General features: G+C 36.6%; 2 protein-coding genes across 2 annotated transcripts; one reads left to right on the top strand and one right to left on the bottom strand.

The window, feature by feature from the left end:
* The first annotated feature begins 75 nt into the window (after window positions 1-75).
* On the top strand, window positions 76-2,611 carry LOC113307716 (THO complex subunit 4B-like). Its single transcript, XM_026556164.1, has 5 exons — window positions 76-361; window positions 456-560; window positions 1,597-1,665; window positions 1,757-1,938; window positions 2,112-2,611. The coding sequence occupies exons 1-5, from the start codon at window positions 125-127 to the stop codon at window positions 2,287-2,289; spliced, it is 771 nt and encodes a 256-aa protein (XP_026411949.1). The 5' UTR covers window positions 76-124; the 3' UTR covers window positions 2,290-2,611.
* Window positions 2,612-3,158: 547 nt separating this feature from the next.
* LOC113309656 lies at window positions 3,159-11,000 on the bottom strand. Its single transcript, XM_026558127.1, has 19 exons — window positions 10,623-11,000; window positions 10,303-10,382; window positions 10,162-10,212; window positions 9,171-9,704; window positions 8,813-9,058; window positions 8,598-8,663; window positions 8,307-8,486; window positions 8,153-8,204; window positions 7,789-8,073; window positions 7,514-7,624; window positions 7,019-7,210; window positions 6,421-6,696; window positions 5,673-6,305; window positions 4,644-5,152; window positions 4,493-4,553; window positions 4,312-4,380; window positions 4,085-4,164; window positions 3,590-4,003; window positions 3,159-3,482 (listed from the first exon to the last, which is right to left on the bottom strand). Exons 1-18 carry the CDS (start codon window positions 10,866-10,868, stop codon window positions 3,982-3,984), a joined length of 3,693 nt encoding a protein of 1,230 aa, XP_026413912.1. The 5' UTR covers window positions 10,869-11,000; the 3' UTR covers window positions 3,159-3,482; window positions 3,590-3,981.
* Window positions 11,001-21,494: the final 10,494 nt, after the last annotated feature.

The raw sequence follows: 21,494 nt of genomic DNA, 5'->3' as shown, positions 1-21,494 counted from the left end.
AAACAACGAATATAAATAAAGCTTGAGATACGTTTTTCCTTGTCTATATAAACTCAACAGATCTGTCGTCCCCCTCTGGTTTTTGTTTTTCTCCTTAAACCCTAACAAAAAATTTACAGCGACAATGTCGACTTCACTAGATATGTCTTTAGATGATCTAATCAAGAACAACAAGACATCTGAAGGTGGAGGAAGAGGCGGTTCTTCTTCTTTCAGAGGTAGAGGTAGAGCCAGAGGTGGTGGTGGTTTTGGTTACGGTGGTGGCAGAACCACCAGAGGCGGTGGTAGTTTCGGTTTAGGTCCTACTCGTCGTTTTCAAAACCGTGGAATCCGTCGTGCTATGCCTTACGCTATTTCAAATGTATGATTTCTGTTTTAATCAGGGTTTTAGGTTTTTGATTTTGAATTTTTGTTCGAGGGAATTAGGGTTTTGATTGATGAGTTTTGGTTTGCAGGTGGTAGGGATGTATGATATGTATGCTGCTGCTGCTGTGGATACTGGGAGTAACAAGCTTTATATCTCTAATCTGGATTATGGTGTTTCAAATGAAGATATCAAGGTAATTTTTGAGATTTCTAGGTCAATTGGTTTTCTTAATGGTGATTGGTTGTGTGAATGTTTCGTTGTTGGGGTTTTTGTTTTTGTAGGTAACAACAGATTTAGAGTATAATGGATTTTATAATAGATCTTGATTAGGTTTCGTCAATGGAGGAAGTGGTAGATTTTGGAAATACTTGTAGAATTGTAGTTGTCGTGGATGGTGTTTCGGAATAAGATCAAATTACTTGAGGGATCTTTGAAATTAACATGTTTCTCTTAAGATTTATCAGTTTCATCATCGACATATACATTGCACGGCATGTTTGTTAGGGGATGAAGTGAAGTTTAGTAGCTTATAACAGGAAGAAATACTTGCATCATTGTAGTCGTGAATCCGTGGATTGTTTCATTGTTAAGATCAACTTACTTGAGAGATCTTTTGAAATTAACATGGTGCGGTTAGACGATATCATTTTATCATAATATACATTATATTCCATGTTTGTAACTTAGAAAATTACGATATGAAAAGTCTGTTGAAACAGGATGAAATATTTGGATACCCATTTTACCTCATATCCCAAATTCATGGAAAATTTTGAAGTGCGAATAAATTAATCATCTGTAAGATAGGGATCAAGAATCAGACAGGAATACCAATTGTCCCCCTTGGCTAATTAGTGAGCCTTGAATTCGTACGTTGCAGTCCTATTATCATACTATACATTACACGAGATGTTTTCTGGGAAAAGAAAACATTTGGAATCGAGAATGATGAGTTGCTTTAAAAGGAATGATACTCTGTGCCGAATTCAGATGGCATGTTCGGTGTTAGGGATCAAGAATCAGGATGGAACGGTAAAATCTTCTTTAGCCGTTTATTGAGAGAGACTTGAAATAATATGTTGCTGTTCAACATTGCGGTTTTATCATCCTTTGCATTACATGGCATGTTCTTTACTTTTCTTGGACGAGAAAACATCACGCTACAACTCATAAACATTTGGAGGAGTTGAGAGTGAGGGTTGATCTGAAAGGAATGAATATCTGTGCAGGAACTCTTCTCAGAGGTTGGTGAAATTCAGCGGTATTCAGTCAATTACGATAGGAGCGGAAGATCAAAGGTAGATATTCAGTCAAGTTTGGACTTCTGAGGAATTCTTTGTGTACTTCTGTCTTCAGACATAGTTAAGAAACAATGATTCTTTCTCTTAGGGCACGGCAGAAGTGGTCTTTGCTCAGCGTTCAGATGCTGCAGCAGCTGTCAAGCGGTACAACAATGTTCAACTTGATGGAAAGCCAATGAAGATAGAGATTGTGGGAGCAAGTATCGCGCCTCCCGTATTCCCCGCAGTAAACACTGCTATATTTGCAAATCCAGTTAGCTTTCCTCAACGGTAAACATTTTTCCCATTGCAACTTTTCTTAGTCTTCATAGATTCTTGTTTAATTTTAGTTTTCAGTCTACTCGAGAAGTTCACAGAGTAACACTTGCAACTTTTCGTCGTTTTTATACATGTTTGTTGAGAGATTGAAAATCTATTTGCCATTTTGCGACTTGTTCATACAGTGGAATACGAAGGGGTGGAGCTATGGGACGACTCAGAGGTGGCAGGGGTAGTGGAGGTCGCATTTCCCAGAGGGGGGGAGGTCGTGGCAGGGGAAGAGGCCGTGGTGAAAAGGTGTCTGCAACTGATCTGGATGCCGATTTGGATAAGTACCACACAGAAGCCATGCAAATAAACTAAGAAGATCTCTTACTTTCTGATCTCTCTTCAGTTGTCTGCGCTTTCTTGTGTATGCCATATATTTCGATTTAGCATGCTGCGGTTCGTAGGAAAATTAGCTAGTTCTGGCTTTTACTTTTGATTTGATTTGGAGTTATTTCGTATCAAATCATTCGAGTTGTTCACCTAAAATTGAGAAGTAGAACAGTGTAGTAGTGTTAATATTACTAAGAAGGTTGCTTACTCCATTTCATTAAGTTTACCTTTCTTATAACAAGGATGTTTGAAACACTTGAAGTCATCCATCTATAAGTGTGTTATTTCTCTATTTGGGGGAACAAAATTCTTGTCAGAACTAAAATATCTGGGAATTACTTTTGCTGTCTTAGTTTTGTAAGAGTCCTGCAATCCTGCTTGTTAGGCAAATTCGGCTACAGCTGTTGCAGCTAGACTCTGATAAACCATCTCTGGCATGGTACCACAATCTGTGTATTGACCCAGCACTGAGATTGTACAGCAAGTGTCGATTACAAGCTCGCTGAAGTAAATCATCGTAGAATGCTTCCAGAATGGAAGAATCGGATCCTCTTCGAGAGAATTTTGATTCAAGAGGAAATTTAAATAAGCATGGGCAAAAATTTGTAAGAGTCCTGCAGTCCTGCTTGTTAGGCAAATTCGGCTACAGCTGTTGCAGCTAGACTCTGATAAACCATCTCTGGCATGGTACCACAATCTGTGTATTGACCCAGCACTGAGATTGTACAGCAAGTGTCGATTACAAGCTCGCTGAAGTAAATCATCGTAGAATGCTTCCAGAATGGAAGAATCGGATCCTCTTCGAGAGAATTTTGATTCAAGAGGAAATTTAAATAAGCATGGGCAAAAATTTATATTATTTTTACATGTTGAAAGAAAGAATCATCTGCATCTTTCATTTAAGAGAAAGATCTACATACTGAGGTATAAGCTTCACAAAAAAGCCCCCTGGATCATTTTTTTCATTTTTTCCAAGGAGGATCTTAAAAGCTTAGTATACAAATTAGTGAATTACATAAAAAATATATATATATATATATATATATATAATGATAAAAAGAAATATAAACTCAGGCCCCCAAAGCAAGACTTATGTCTTGGTTCAGGGCTCGCTCTGATGTGAAGTTAGTTCTTGCTTGACGGGACCAACCCCCCAAATTGCCGTACAGACAAGTTCTCTGCAACGCATACAAAATAAATGTTTCTCCATTAGAGAACAAGAGAATGAAAGATGATTGAGAAGATAATTCGAACTGAAGAAAGAAATTAGCACTGGTTTTCATACCTGAAGATCGAAGATAAAAAGAACTCGATCTTCGAACAGAACCAGCTTACTGGCAGATGAAAAATTAAATTAATCAAAAGATTACAAGTTACTCCACTCTCCTGTACATGCCATGTCCCAGCTATCGTTCTACTGCTTGCTACCCTGTATTCAAATCTTCATAAATATCACAAAGATGCTGTCATCCCCCACAGTGAAATATCAACACCATATGCTCTGAATGTATGGGAGGCACAAGCCTGGAATAAGAGATGCTTCTAGAAATTTCCCAAGAATCTTGATGCAGACTTGTGGAAGTTGTTATATACTTGGTTGTATTCATTAGAGAACTTATAAACGCTAAAGCGGGGCACAAACTCTTTATCCGGTATTTCAAGCGAGGATATCAGAAGCTATACTTCAATAAGGCTGAGACTGTTGAATATGAAGGTTACATTAAATGCCAACTCAGAAGCAGTACCCACTGTTAGACAACCAAGAAGGTCAGATTATAACCTTGTTCCAAGATCACTCGAAAGTTGAATAATGCCGCGGATCTGGAGGTATGGATTTTCCAACAGCTTTTCATTGTTGCTCTGGTTTACAGAAACAGATACCACCAGTTAGCCTTGCAACATTCATTCAACAGTTCAACTAGGAATATAACTAAAGGTAGTTCCTATATTTCGTAGTAAGGATTGACTGCATTGAGTACAAGCGGCAATGGATGATCTAGGTCTCACCTGTTGTGCTCTAAAAATCAGACTCTGTAGTATACGCTGGTACTTTTCAGGTTCTTCCGTCATCATCCTCTGTCATAGTCAGATTGATATCAAAAAAAAAATTAGCCCAAAGTACGATAAATAAAATTCGCAAACAAATTCCAAGCCACCAATATGAGAGAAAAGATAGTTGTGCGCATGCCTTCAAAAGGAAAGCTGAAGAGTAATATGCAACTCTGGAGTCTGTATCATCCAATAGTTCCCTGTCGAAGGCCAAACCACAAAGATATCAGCCTTTTCCCTCAAAGAAATTATTGATGGGATGCAGGTAGTGGGACATATTATATTTATACCTGAAGAACTCTTCTCCTCCGACCTCTTGAAAAGCAGCAGCATCATTAGTGCATTTACCAATAAGAAGTAAAAGAAGAGCAGCTCGGATATCTGATGTGGCGCCAGGTAGGTTTCCCCTTCCTTTGCTACCCACGGCAACTCCCAGTGCGATATCGTCCGTTGCTGCACTCGCAAGTTGAATCAATGGCCAGTAAAGTAGAGGAGTAGGAACACGTGAAACAAGTTGCATTGGAACAATAGCCTGTGCTCTAAGAAGCAATGCCGCCAAAGATGCCGTCTTCCAGAAAATTGAAGGATTCTGATCGGAGCTCGTTTTGCTAATGGTTTCTTCTGGAAACTCATCCACAAGTTGTTTCTTCTCTTGCAGAGTAGGGGAAAATGCATCTGTGGCATGTTTTAGACTCTCTGCGCTACCAAATACTTTACCGAGTGATGTCAGATCCTCAAGAGGCATTACGGGAGCAGAAAGAACTCTTAGGCATAATTGAGAGAATAACATGTCACACATCTGTTTCGGAGAGTCATTGGACGCATCAGAGATAGATCAAACGTAAGTGCTATATAAACAATGTTTATCTTATCAAGAAACTAAAACAAATCATGCATTATTATTTTTGGATACATCTTAAGTTTTAGAATCTCGGTAACCAAGGGATCAGCAGAAGCATAAGTAACCATTAATTGAAAACCGTAAGGACTAGAGTTGAAAACGAATGAAAAGTCCGGATTCTTGATGAGCAGATCAGACACTCTCAGCCTAAAATGCGCAAGTAATCTACCCAAATCAGATATTCTTAACTGCAACTAATCTACCAAAATTAGTTGGATCCTTTTCTATATAAAAACAACCCCAATAGTTAAGCTGTGCTACTGGCTCAATTAGCCACTGATGGAGAAGGGTAGGGGCAAGTTAAGCAGAGTTAGGGTCCATTGTGACAGATCTCCTAAAAGCATATGTATCTCTATGTTCTCAAAATATAATTAGTGCAAGGCTCAAACAGTTACTTAGGCTGGAAAAAAGAAAATACCTTCAAAATATTAATTCGATCGGTTTCATTTATCTGAACTACCAGGGATAAAGCACTGCTCATTATATCAATCACTGCATTGGCTTTCTCTAAACGGATATCACCATCATGAGAACCGTCACCAATTTCACTGCTGCTTGATTTTTGCAGCTCGTTTTCGTCCAGCAACAATTTCAATCGCAGAAGGAGCTTCTCTATGACAAAAAGAAAACCTCGTCTAATGAAATTGTGCTTTGACTTCAGAAGACCACGCAGGGTCCAAATGGTTAAAGTAACTTCTGAATCACCAACTGATGCTTCTCGACTACCAGCGAGTCCAATTTGCTGCAGAAAATTCCTAATATTTGACCATATACTTTGATCTCGTTCCTCACTAATCTCTGCGAGCAGTAACTCAACTAACCAAATATACCCATTTTGACGATACGCAGATCTTTCAGAATGAAGAAGAGAATGCAAAGTGGTCCATGACAGTTTCCCTTTCATACTTAGCCCATATTCAAGGGTTACGTCCTCGATACTTTCCAAAGACTTGTAAGATTTTGTGACGCGTATCATGTCCGAGAATTCCCCATCTAAACGACCAAATGAGCTCATAACAATATCAAGTTTTCTTGTTATTTTCTCCAAGAGCTAGAAGGTAAAACATAAAAAATAAAAAAGGCAATTTAGAGGCAGCAGAAGTCAAAACTAAAATGTGAAAACTCATAAACAATTGGTGATATTCAAAGAAGAACAAAAAACTTACCACATTTAACCGTTCAGCGTTGGGATATCTAGACAAGGCTAAGGAAATCGATCCTCGCAATACCTCTCCTATGCCCTCCACTCCGTGCTTAACAGCAATGTAAAAGGCTTCAGCAGCATCTGCAAGAGTAAGCATTGAAGCGAGCGGTTGAATCTCCTCAAAGCTGTATTCAGAGTCTCCAATAGCGACACATGTTTCATTTATTTGATGTAAAACATAGTCTAAAAGCACAAGGAAGAGATTTCTCTTTTCTTCTCTTGAGTTTGCCTGTGAATACTGCAAAAAATAGTTGATTACAATTAAAATATGTCACCTGCTTTAAATACTCTACGAGTTTCTAAGAGATCCTTGATAATTGTGCTGGATAAGGTATACGTAGATCGACATATATCCGGAACGGAGTCATATACATAGATTATAGGAAGTCCTAATATCTGCTGGAATAAATTTACATCTCCAGGGATATGAATATAATGCAATACTATATGAGGATTCAGAAAAAGGAAAACAAACCATTAACACATCTTGAACTGATTAGGAAAATTGAAATACCATATGGTCCATATCACACTAGCTGATTCGATATCACGCTACATACCTCAAGGCAAATGAATTCAATTCCACCAAGTAGATCAACCTGTTCAGCCATAAAAGTAGGAGCAATTGGAACAGCATTTGTAGCTCCATCGGAAACTTGATAAAACATATTCGTCAACATGCAAATCAGTTTTCCATGAACTAACTCTGCCCATGAATGTTCCCTGCTGATCTCCAGAAGCCCCTTAATCACCTGCAAACATTGGATTGATTAAAGATCCCGAAGGAAGGGTATTTATGTAAAGCATGTAAGTTAAGCAGGAAATGAAAGGAAGCTTTGACAGCCTTGTGCTGGTACATAACGAAGTAGGGAGGACGAGTTGATTAGACCCCATAGCCTACTCTCTCAAGAAGAAAAATAAAAGCTTCAGGCCCAGAAATGATTAAATGATAAACTTCTCTTCAGCTCAAAGACATTTTACATGATCCAACATCCAAGACAAACAATCGTAGCTGCTACAAGTGAAATGCTTGGAGAAGAATCAGAAGTACTAACCCTTATGTCAAGGCCTTCCAATTTGTTCCTCCAAATCTTGCCCCTGTCGCATATAAAGTACAGTAAACAACTCAAAGCAGATGCCCACACCGATTCTTCCTTTTCTTCCAGCTGTAGAATAATACATTGCTATCTACTGAGATGCCAAAAGTAACAAGATAACATTCAAAAATATTTAACATCATACACGTGATATAAATCAGGGTGCGTTTGAACATTAACTATTTAGATGGTCAAAATTGTCAAGCACGAGCCCCATAAATATCAACCTGTACCTGAACAAGAAGAAGGAGAATCTCATGCAGAATGCTCAATATCCAAGACTCAAACTTGTCAACAGCTGAGACAGTTCCATTTTTCTTACTTGAATCAGTCTTTCCTTCGACTTCAGCACCAAGGGTTCCTTCATTATTAGGGTACGATTCTTGAGCGGGCTCTTCTTCGATGGTGGGAGGATCATCAGGTAACATAGGTTCCAACAAATGAGCATGAACCCCAAGGTTTAGAATTAAGTCAAATGCACGCACCCTGGATGCTAGTCTTGGAGAACGGAGCATCTCCTGAAATATGAAGACGTTAGAATGAGCTGGGGAAATCACAGGTTAATCGAGGTGATTTGTATGCGCAATTGATAAGCACCTCTAGCATCGAAAGAGTGAGAGGAGCAGCAGTCCGAGAATCCATCACATACCTAAAAAATAAAAAAGGTTTGTCATATTTCCATCTCCAATCTAAGCAAGACATACAATGGAAGCATTTCAATTTCACTGGTCATTGCTTAAGGAGGACATACATGTCAATGACAAGTTTAATGAGGACACTGACTGCCACATCCATTGAAGGCTTTCCACTGTTATTACTCAATTTCGATGAAACTGTCATAAGATTTGTTTTTGGGGAAGATGCCTCGGAGGAAGCTGCATTTATAACCTCGAACACTTCAGCAGGATTTAAACGCAATGGTTGTTGCTCACTGATCCAGTTAAAAGAAATATATAGTAAGAGATAGACATTTAAACCATGGCACTGAACATAACAAACACACAATATGATCAGCAGACTCAAAGCAGGGGAAATCTCTCACCTGTAGTGACGATACTGGAAAAGGGGCCGAGAGCGTGGGCGGAATGTATTAACTTGTGAATCCTCCCTGGAATGAATTAATAGTTATTACGTGATAAAGGAGGGCGTCACACAATCGAGTGAACCAGTAAAAAAACTGGATAAAAATGCAAAAACGAAACAAGCCAACAAAAGAAATTCCGTATGAGAATGAGAATTAAGAGAAAAAGAACATGCCAAATTTGGTTGGGTCCTGGCTTTGTACGTTTAGCAGCAGTTATTGCTCTCAAGTGGGATCGAGCAGAGGCAAAATTAGTGGCAGTTGTGACTGTAGAAGGCTGCAACAGTTGATCAGGATCAGGTATATCTTGATTTCCAGAGTGTCTCCAAGGCTGCCCTTCCATCTCCCCTACGAGAAGAGCAGCAGCTCCAACTTCCAGGAAGCTATGTGTGCTAACTTCTTGGGGCCTAATAACACCATTACTGTAATCGAGCCGACGATGTTAGGACACGCTTTATAGTATTAGCAATCGAACTTCAACTTTGCAACAGTCATACCAAACTCTAGCAATCCAAAAAAGTAGCCATCAGTTACCTGTCAGCAGTTAGCGAGGATGACTGTTTATCTCCTAGCCACCGCCATTTAAGAACATCGATGGATATGTAGTCAGCACCTTCTTTCCCTTCAACGACTTCAACAATTGCTGAGTTAGGAACAGATACTATTGAAGCCTCTTTCCTCTCAGGTGAATCTCTAACTGAAACAGCTGCAGGGCTTAACTGGGTATTAAAAGATTTACTCAGGAATGATGACAATGATGGGAGGGACTGTTTCGAGGCTGTAGAGGCCAATGAAAAGGCTGCTGGTTGGAATGATCTTTTCGGAATATGCCGAGCTAATAAAGAACGAATATAATTTAACGACTTAATAAGAGCTCCAGATGCAAAACTGGAAGCTGGCAAAGATGAAGGAAAAGCATTGGTAGATGCATTGGGTGCTCCAGACTGTTGTTGGCCTAATGATTTTGACCAAGGTGATACTCTCCTAGTTGTGCTAGAATCACACTCTAAAATTGAATTAACACAAAACTGATCAATTAGCTGTAATGTCTGTTCACTGGGTACATATCTGCAGAAAGAAAAAGAAGAAAATAAACACAAGGGTCTTATACTATCAGTGTTTTTAATCTACAAAATGCAATGGTCTAACATGAACTTGATAGAATACTGGTGGGTATTTATATCTTAAAGTAATTAGATTGTACTTACAAATTGGGTTTGGTTTTATATGGTGCAAGCCGGAGAGCACTATCTGACCCATACGATAAGCCAATAAGACTAACAAAGGTTAGAGCCAAACTGTTGGCTCAACATTGATTCATGACTTATTCAATCAAAAGCCATGTCCAACCCTCTAAAGGCACATACAATTCCGCTCAGGGAAATCATTCTGTTTTCTACATCAAGATGGTCACTAACTCCGTTATTTATATCTAAGCATTCAGACATCTCCTATTCTATGTGAGTACGTGTATCAAGTTCCTAAACATATACAACTAGCAAAAACTTGTAAGTTACAAACATACCGCAATAGATATCTCTTCAAAAGCGCCACACACCTTGCAACAACTGCAGGACTGGTACAAGTAAGTGTCAGCACTAAGAGAAAATGACAGTATCACTATAGTAATTGCATTTCTGAATCTAAATCTACTCATACGAAGTACCTGCGTTCACGCTCTGCTAGTGCATGCTCTATGATCACACTATATGCTAAGTCAATCGTTGAAGTGGCTGCAATATAATCCTGCCACAAAAATCCAAATTTTACCAAAATTAGATTCCTAAACTCAGAGTAAAACCCCCAAATTTGAAATCTACAACTCACTAAATTACTGTTTAAATAACCTAATTCTCCAAATTCCAATCAGATCAAAACAAATCCCAAATTGTAACACAATCATAAACCCAAAACACATCAAATTAGGCAAAATTTAACAAAAACCCAGACACAAAAAAACCCTAAATTTTAGTAAATTGAACAAACCCTTAAAGTTCGAGTAGCTTCAGAAGCAACAGTAGAAGAGTTTCCATGATGAGACGAAGAAGAAGATGATGAAAACGATGAAGAAGATGAAGATAAACAATCAGCAACAGCTCTTCTTAATGGTTCAGGTGGTTTCTTAAATGATGAAGATCTTAATCTCTGAGACACTCCTCCACCACCACCACCACCAAACTGCAATCTTGCACTTCCTGGACTACTTCTCGATGGACTGAAACTTTTCTCCATCACTCTGCAAAATTCGAAACCCTAATTTTTCAAAATTCTCTCAACATTTTTTTTGAAAATTTGAAGACCCCCAAATTTGAGAGACAAAGATTTTTAAGTGTTTGAGATTTGGAAATAAATTTGGGTTTTTTCTTTTTATTTCTGTTGGTTTATAATTTTATTTATTAATCTGAGCTGTTAATTTAAAAGTATATACTAGCCTAGTTAGTAATTCGGGATTCGGCAAACGTACGGAACGGCAAACGTACGAGTATTATACGGTTTTGTAAAATCCAGATTCGGTCCAAAATTCGGTCAACGGGACGTGATTCGTCAGTAATTCGGAACGGCATACGTATGTGTATAATTCGATTTATAAATGTGAGTTCGGCTCTGAAAATTCGGTATCTATATATAACAAATAGTTTGTATTTATAAGGTCATAGACCAATTTTTATGCATATGTGTGAGTTATTTAAAGAAAAAATAAACTTAATATGATGATATTAATAATATATACAACATTAGTTATCCAAGAGGACGTCGTATGGTGGTTTAGATGCTTGGTTAGTGAGTTTGAGATCTCTCTCACCTTCACCTTCAAATCTCTTCAGTCGTTTTTGTTTCATAAAAATTACAACACTTTTAATATTCGGTCGTGTATGTTCGGGAGGCAGTAAAGCCCAAAAAGTGGAGTCTTTGAAAAGAAAAAGCTAAAGAATTTATGGCGAATTAAGCGGACGTATCATTCGGGATACGTAAAATTCGTGAACGGTTCGCGAATAATCCGGGAATGCCACATAATACGCGACTTGGGTTCGGAGTTGCAAACGTACGCGAATAAGACGGTAAAATTCGTGATACGGAAAAATTCGCTAATGATTCGCGAATCATTCGCGAACTTACTAACTAGGTATACTAGTGAGTCAAGCTGGCATTGGGGTGGAAAAATTTCTTTCATTTCTTAAATGTTTGGAGGGTATTGTGGTCTTTCGATGTTTTATATTACTTTTTTAGGTGGTTTTTTTTGCGAAATTGATATACAGCAAAGTAACAGCTCTATGAGTCCAAATCTGTTCACACTCCTCTAACGAGTGTATATTTCACATATTCTTTTGATTGGTTGATTATTTAACTGATGGTCTCATTATTCTCCATGTTTAGAATCACGACCCTCATTACATAACTCCCTAAATTTAATCAAGAATAGAGATTGAAATGTGAAATACACACTCGTTAAGGAGTGTGCACGAATTCACACTCCTCTTTGACAACTGATCATACGTGGCATCCATGTGGCCGGAAGACGTGTCTTTTCCCTTCAACCACGTCATACGTAACTGGTTCTACTCTACCATTTTATCTCTCTAGTTCAAAACACAACACCGCGAAAAACTCTACGAATCGCATGTCCGCAAAATCCTTTTTTCCTCAAATAGTATAAGTCTCTTCACTTTCTTCTTCTGGGTTTTTTCAGACCCTAAATATAGATAGTTCCTTGATCAATTTGAAGTGGAAATGTTTGACAATATATCATTCTCCTTAACCTTAAGGGTGTTTAATCCATGAAATCAGATAAGGCACTGTAAAGATTATCTTCCCTTTCCAAACCTTCTATTGTATGTTGGTCAATTGTTTTCTGTACATGGATATCTATTATTCTTTCGTGAATTAAAATGGAATTGAGAGATTATATTAACAATTAAACCTAGGTCAATTAATTGGCAGTTATAATTTTTAGTTTAAAGATCGTAAAAAAAACGTAAAGAGAGGATCTGGGTTGAATAAATTCAGAGAAATTTAGAGATCCATTCTTTATAATCATCACAATTAATAATCTAAACTACACCTGTAATTTAGAAGATTTTTCCACATTATGGCTTTATTAATTTAGAAGATTTGAAGATCTTCTGATTGTCAATCAGAAATATATATAGGATTCAAAATTCGGTAGGGAAGATGATTTTCTTCAGAGGCGTAACATTTTGTTGCAGGAGAAGAAGCGGAGACACACAAAGTAATTTCAAACTTAGCAGTAAGATAACATCTTTTCTTTAATGGCGTGGAATTAGAGAACAAACACTTCATCCCAACTGTACCATCCACGTAGGATCAGCTGTCAAAGAGCTGTTAACTAGCTGGTCAAGTAGCAAGATTGTTTTTTTTTATAAGTAATTGATTTTTACTTGAATTTTTAGTCGGGTAAAACCATTGGCAAGAGATGCTTAGTGCTTACCATGAAATTACACAACGTCGTAAAATGAAAAATTTCAGAAACCAAATTCATTGAATGACAAATGACTTGAGTTTGAAACTGTTCAGTATCAAGATACAAGGATGGAAATTCTTGAAAATGTGATTAGGATGGAGGTTAATAGTGTTCTTCGCATCCAAGTTAAATATTGTTATTGCGATTCAAAAATAATCAAAAGTATAAGTTTGATTTAAATTCTGTTGTTGCGATTTATATGTTGTTTACACATTTGGTTCTTTTAATTGAAAATTAATTTCAATATTTGTATGTCCTTTCTTTGCAGATTATTATGTTGTCATGCCTCAAAATTTCCCTAATGAATTTTGGAATGATAGTTGATAAGATTTATTGCCTGGAAAATCTCTATTATTGCACTAGTGAATAATGGTTATAGTGATAAACACAAGAACTACTCCATCCTTTGTATCATTTACAAACTTAAAGATAATTCCTTGGAAATGAAAACTTAAACAAAATCTGTACATCTCAATCTCCTCCACTATTTCAACTCTTAATATGAGCATACACAAATATTACAGGAATGATTGTATGTATACATATATTATAAAAACATCGTAAGTAATTTCATATACATATATATAGCTAGGTATTCAACAAGACATGTAACACTCTGCAAGTTTGTGTCAAATGTATGTCATTCTCGACATGTAATTCTATCACAATTAAATACAAACTAGTCTCTACTCTATGATCGATAGTGCATTTGATTGTTTTGATAGTGTTCCATCTCATTCCCATCATTACCACCTCGTTAAATTAACAAGAAAGTAATACTCCATCCTGTGAACCATCAAATTTTCCAATCTTCCGAACTTTCAAAACTGTTATTGCAAGGTTTTGTTGATTATTTTGGCTTTTTTGTAACCACAAAAAGGCATTCGACACATAAAATAGACACTAGTCGTCTATGTCGTAACCTATAAATTGCATGAGGTAGGAGGGGTCGGAGGAGAAACCCCATTATTCACCTTTTTGGCGACAAAAAATATGTTTTTGTTGCTCAACAATCCATCTCGTTACATAAAAAGTCACTTCATTAACTGAAGTAGGTCTTATAAACCAAAAAACACTTACAAATTCAAAAGTTGTGCACGCTTATAAATTCAAAAGTTGTGCATTGTAATTCAAAATGTGCATGATCCACAATCTGCCTCTTGAAACCAGGTTTTAATTCCTCGTGACCCAATTTGCGTCGTGACCAAAAATATGTCAATGTAATACAAATGTCAATGGACTTAAATCTACACTGTAACCAAAACCTATATCAACTAAGATTACACATACTATCAAGACAATCCACGTTTCTAGATTACATTTCGAACAAAATCATTTTTTCCCGAAAGAAATCACTGTATAGAAAATTTCACCATTCGATTAAAGTGAAGAGAAAGAAAATTGTATTTCTAAGAAATTATGTCAAAAATGATAATATCACTCTTTTTGGGAAAAAAGTGATACTTCACTGTAACATTCTTGTAGATATCACATGGAGTAAAGTAATAACGGAATTTGTAAACACGGACAGCTCATGTTTTATGCTTCATAAAAAAAAAACTCATGTTCTTAAAGAATGGAAAAATATAAGTGGAATAACATTTTAAATTCAATTTCAACTATTATTGAAAACGTATTAAGTTGGTGATTCACTAATCATCTTATCTTAATTAATCAATTTACTCTTTTCTTTGTTCAAGTTAAACTTAGGGAATAAATTAAATCATTAATTTTAATAATATTTTATGGGAATCAACTATATTGTATATGTCTTTCTGATTAGATCTCAATAAATTATATTAATCATACGTAATGGTTTGTAGGCATTGCCTCCGGATTTAAAAAGAAAGCTGGCTAGCTAATATTAGGAATTGGCAAAATCTGCCTGTTGAAGGCGACTGTCAGGTGGTTAAAATTTTAAGTGACACGGAAACTTCAACACTATAGATAATCTCATCTTATCGATGAAATTCACAGCAGGATTGCCTCCTTAAACTCCACTGCATTTAGTTTTGTTCCGAAAAGCCTAAACGAAACATCACATCATAATCTCGCAAGTTTCGCGAAGTCCCAACATATCTAACAATTGTGGACCTATTCCTCACCCCCAATATATATTCAAGAGCTCTTTTCTTCTTCTTAATTTTTGTTTTTTATTTCTCTCTGCGCACCTACAAAATACGAAAAATAATAATAATAAAAGAAACTCTCATGTTGGATCTTTAAATAAATATTTGATTACACCTAGTGAATCTATAATTGAAGATTTAAATGACAATTGTGATATAATAATATAATCAATTGTTTAGTTCATTTAAGATGTTAAGATGGCAGTCTAACAAAAGAAATTTATACATATGGCCTTATATAGGGAACTATTTCTGAGATTAACTTAGGGGCTACAATTTCTCAGGGGCTGCCCTGGTATAATCTCCTGCTAAATTGTATAATTCTACCAATATATAAAGAGGTTCGTCTTTTCATGTTGCTATAGAATTTGACGGGCTAATTTCAATGTTCTCTTTCATCTCAACTATTAAAATAATCAATCAGTCTTAAATAGTTATCATTGACTCATTTCATTTTTTTGAGTGTATACAATAAAATCTTGTGAAAAATATATATACCACAAACAAATAAGAAGGATCAGATTATTTATATATGTAAATAACAAGACATGTGCCGATTAAATAAAAAGACATGTAAGATTTACAAATATAGTATATCACGTATGTTTCATTATTTAACATGCAGGTTAATAATGACAGACCACACATAAAAAACTAGCTAGTGTACTCCATCGTGGTCCATTTTACTATCTAGTATTATAAGTGAAGGATAATAAGATGTTACACAGGAACAATAGATATTTTCCCCATATAACCATCTATTTCCGTAGGTGTGGGATTTTTATCTAAAAACCCTTTGTACAACTATAGGGAGATTCAACAAATTATTAGCCTCTACCTAGAACCCCGTTACTTTATCCTACGTGGGACTAACCTTATTGATTTTGGTCTCGCCAAATCCCTTATAATAAGTTTATGCTAGCTGATTATTCAATTATCTATGTAGAACCAACTAAATGTCCAAAAACGGAAAACCAAAAAGATCTTTATCTAAAGATCTTTATCTGTCACTGGGAAATTGAGATTATAAACGTCTAGTTGGCAGCGTTTCAGAAACTTTATCATTCTTTGAAATGTTTGGAGAGTAATTTTGTATTTATAATTAACATTTATCGTGTTAGATACACCTCGAGTACCCGTTTCTTTAAATTTATCTCGTGATCACTCAAGACCTCAAAGTTTATCACAATAACGCACAATCAATTTTGTAACTCAATAACTGCACCAAATCTAGAATATGCTTAATTTGATTTCTTTATCACATGCTTCTACTCTAGTTTAGCAGGTATATATGTTTGTAACTATTAAATTCTTTATTCTTAACATATCCTATATTCTTATCGGAAAAAGAAAACAAAATGACATCCCAACTTTTTTTTATCTTTTCTTTGATTTTTGATTTGTTTTCAAGGGAGATTAGAAAAAGCACAAATGAATTAGTAACTAAATCTATTTATGAGTTTGATTTCTCGATCTTAAGGAATCTATAGTCCTTGAGGACGTAGATCAATCATTTTTCAAATAACCGACTTCATAACATTTAATGTATAAGAATGGAGACGCTATATATGAAACCAATGTAACACTTTTGTAGATATCACATGGGATAAAGTAATCATCATTTTGAATTCATCAATTTCCTGATACATGTCTAAACAGTAAGAATACATTGGGTTACAATTAGTTGTTATAGGTTATTGTTAAAGGTTTCCTAAATTGCATGAGATCAGAGGTTATAGGTTTTTGTTAAAAGTTTAATTTCCAAAATTGCATGAGGCTAGGTTTCCGTTAACAAGTTATCGTATGATTAATGATATTAGCATTTATTTTATGCATTCATCTCAACTTTTACTCTCACTTCAGATTTTTTGGAGGTGCATCCAGTTTCCTCTACCATCTCAATTCATAAAGTATATCGAGAATATAAAAACTAGATATTAACTTCTAGAATGAAAATAAGAAATTTTGTGCATGTTATCGGTACCATCAAAATAATCAAACTATTTATATAGGTAAATATCAAGGCATGTAGTACTCATTAATTACAGCGTCACACATATTTCATTTATTCGACATGCAAATTAATGATAGAGTTACAAACTATTTTTTAGCAGCATCTCCCTAGAAATGGCCAATTAGTGTCATGCAAAACATATATAATGGATAAACCAAGGTTTATGATTTTTCGAAACTTACAAAGCTTAGCGCATGCATAATAATTAAAGATTTCATCACAAACAAAGGTTTTCTGAAGCCCTATCGAAAGCTAAACTCTCGTGCATAGTTAAGGAATCAAATAATAATTACCAAACTAGGAAAAAAAGGTTTAAAGATGTGAATAAAAAATTAACTATTTAGTTATTTAATTTTAAAGTTAAACGCTCGACAACCAATAAATTGTAAATGTAAATTTTCCATCCCGTATAGGCTTTAGATTTAGCTCCAAATACATCACTGGTGAAACATGTAGAACCTGATGTAACATATGGTGGTGAAGAAGAACCTCATGGAGAACCAAAAGGAAATATAATCAAACATGCACCATCTGATTTTAAAATACTAACGATATAAAAGTAGTTAAAGTGTAAGTTAATTTTTATTATTACCACTCCAAAGTAATTAACAATATAAATTAAATTTAAATGTAGTTTCTGCGTTCATTCTTTCGACCAAATATTAATTTCCCAAATCTACATGTTATTTCTTTCAGATGCCATGCCGTGAAGTTTCCCTGACGAATTTCAGAATAGTACTTGATATGAGGTTTCATGCCAAGCAAATCTCTATCGCTCCAATAGCCAACAATGATTATAGTGATAGACACAAAAATTGATCCATCGTTCATATTAGTTAAAACCATAAGATCGATAATGCGTTAGAAATCCAAATTTAAACTATATATATATATATATTAATCTCCTCTACCATCTCAACTCTTAAAATAGCCAGTCAGTTAAATATATCATACAAAATTACAAAACAACTAGTGTATTAGCACATATTCATCATACGTATCGAGTTATTTCATATGTATGTAGCAAAACATGTGACATTCACAATTTTGTATTATACATATATATTTCATTCATTGATATACAAATTCTAAGATAAATGTAAATGCACATACCAACCAGTCTCTACTATGTGCATTTCACTATTTGGTTAGTGCTTGATGAGTGCCAAACATTGTATATATTTATCCTTTTTTGTTGGCATTTAACTCATCTTTTGTGCATTAATTCTACATTTTATCCCATATTCTGTATTTTCATTGTTTTCAAGAATAAATATTTTTCTCACTTAATTTTTCATTTTTAGGTAATAAATAAAGTTGAGATGAATAGCAGAGCGGAAAAGAGCAGAAAAGTAGTGAAAAGCCGGGAGGAATTACACAAGGAAGCCGCGAAGAATGGTGTGCACAAGACCAAAAGGCTAGAAGTGGGCTCGAAGAAGAAGAATTGTCCTTAAAGAAGATATGGGCTTGGCATACCCAAAGCCCAAAACCCTTACTCAAACACATTTCCATTATCCAAGCCCGTCTCGGATTTCAGTCGTCAGATCGAAGCATCTGAGCATCACACGGTCGCTCCATCATCGCACATCAAACTCCGAAGGCCCCGCTTTACATCGCAACGCCCATCTCCATCTTGGGTCGTCCGTTTTGCTACATCCCTTCATCCGACGGTCGCTCCATGCTTACCTCCGTATCGCCGTTGGATCCACCTACCATCTTCCCATCCATCGCTCCTTGTCGCAGATCATCAAACCGCGCTATCCCCGCTTCACACCGTAGAACCCGATACCCTATACCCAAACAAACACTCCCTTTCTCCCAAAACAGTCGAGCTCCTTCCCCTTCTCCCAAAATCAGTTGCAGAACCACCACCACCTCCATGCCCTGTCTCTGCACACTGTCTCCACCTCGCCTTCTCCACCACCATCACTTCTTCCCCGACCGTAGCAGATACCACCATCACGTCCCCTTCTTCTCTAGCCATCTATTACATCAACTTCTCAACCCGACAACCCTAGTTTAGAAGTTGATGGAATAGGTGAGGTTAGAAACAGAAATTGAAGCATGAGAGAGGAGCAGGAAGGTCAGAAAAAGCATGGGTCGAGCACAGGGGAGACAAATTCAGAAATCAGTGAGTTTAATTTGTAATTTAAAAATTAGGGTTTTCAAATTTGGGAATTTTCAATTTAGGGTTTGTAGAAATTTAGGGTGTTGTAACAAACTATAAATTGATGTTATGGGTGTGGTAGAAAAGCTCTCTGGGCTAGCCAGTGTACAATATTTTGAATCAATTCTCATTTTTCCAATTTCTGTTTTAGCAACAGTTGATAGTGTGTATCCTGTATGTATGTTGCATTTGAATTTAGTTTGTTGGATGAATGCTGTTGTTATACTCATGTCTAGCATGAGCTAATTCACTGCAACTAAGGCTCTGATGAAGCCTAGTGCACTGTTAGATGATGCATGGTTAGGGTAGTTTTCTTAATGCCTGTTTGCTTGAGCAATGAGAAGTACTCAGTGCTCTGGCATGCCTGTGATTGATTGTGCTGTCAAAAGACAATCAATGCTAGGGGCATATCAGTGAGCAAGCTGATTTTCATCTCATTCTAGATGTATGCATAGGAACTCCAACTAAACCTAGATTGCATTGCTTGATTAGGGCACAAGGTGGATTCAATTGCCTTAGTAACTTCACACAATTCTGCATCTTTCTCTTTGTCAGTCACTATTGCTCAATACCCTTGCCTCAGGCTGCTGCCTTTGTTTCACTTCTACTCTAGAAACTTGTCACTGTCACCATAGTCACTGCCCTTAGCTCACTGTAAACTTTAGCTAGGAAGACTTCTTGTATGCTCCCACTCCCTGTGGACAAAGCCCTACTCATCCCTATATTATAAGTCTTGGCCTTGTATACTTGCAAGTGTTTTGTGTGCTCCCCATTTTCACACCAAGTTTTTGGCGCCGCTGCCGGGGAGCTGGCTGCCATATTTTTGAAGTTTTCATAGCTGTTGTGGCCTTGCTGTGTTTGCAGAGTTGTGTGTGCTAATTGCTATCTTGTTCACTCACCTGTTGCTGCTGCCAAGCTGCTGCCAAAGCTGCTGTTGCTGTTGTTGCTGCTGCTGGTGTTGTTGCTGCCAAGCCAAAGCCTGCTGCTGCCAACTGGGCTGCCAACTGAAGCTGTCAACTGGGCTCGCCTATTTCTTTGTTGCCGGGCTTGTGCAACCTTTGCTGCTGGGCTCTGTTCCAACCTTTGTTGCTGGGCTTGAACCAACTGAGCTGGGCTTAGTAACCTCATTTTCTGCTGGGCTTGAGCGTGAGCTTAGGACGATCCTAAAGCCCAACTGGGTTGTGCAACTAAAAGGGAACAAAAGCCTAACTGGGCTTCCCTCCTTAACCAAGTAAGCCTAAAACCATGAGTAACCCACTTGGGCCTCATTAAATATTCAATTTGGGTATGTAATAATTAATTTATTTTTAATTTGGGCTTGTAATAATTATTTTTATTTTCATTTTTCTTTTTCTTTTATTTTTCTTTTATGGGCTTGTAATTATTATTATTGTTTTTATTTTCTTTTATGGGTTGTGCTAATTTATGCTAGGTTTAGTTCAAAAACTTTTCCAAAGCCCAATTTTAAACCAAAAACAAAATCCCCTATTAAAACCAAATTCCACTTAACCCTTTCAAAACCAAATCCTTATGGGCCCTGTTTTCTCCCTTATCTGTGGGCTTGTTATTTCATGAGTGGGATATGATTGTAACCTTTAGATACCAATCAAATAGACTAGTTAGAGTAAATCAAATAGACCCAATTGACATACCCACAACTTCTGAGGAAAACACACCGGACCAATCTGAAACAATGGGAGAACCCCGTACCCTCAAGGATTATATGTACCCAACTAGAGCCAGTCAACCTTCTTGTATTGTGCTACCCGAGGCTAATGGCCATTATGAGCTGAAATCAAGCACAATACAGATGCTCCCTATTTTTAGAGGTGTTGAGAATGAAAACCCTTACCACCACGTGAGAGAATTCGAGGAAATTTGTGGAACTCTGCGTTTCACTCAAATGTCCGACGAAACCCTAAAGTTAAGGCTCTTTCCTTTCTCCCTGAAAGATAAGGCAAAGGCCTGGCTGTATGCTTTACAGCCTCAATCCATCATGACATGGGATGACCTCATAAAGGAGTTTTTCAAAAAGTTTTTCCCGAATCACAAGACTGCGACAATTCGT

The sequence above is a fragment of the Papaver somniferum genome, chromosome 9, assembly GCF_003573695.1.
Source record: "Papaver somniferum cultivar HN1 chromosome 9, ASM357369v1, whole genome shotgun sequence".
Taxonomy (NCBI): domain Eukaryota; kingdom Viridiplantae; phylum Streptophyta; class Magnoliopsida; order Ranunculales; family Papaveraceae; genus Papaver; species Papaver somniferum.
This window is presented reverse-complemented; position numbering and strand designations above follow the sequence as displayed.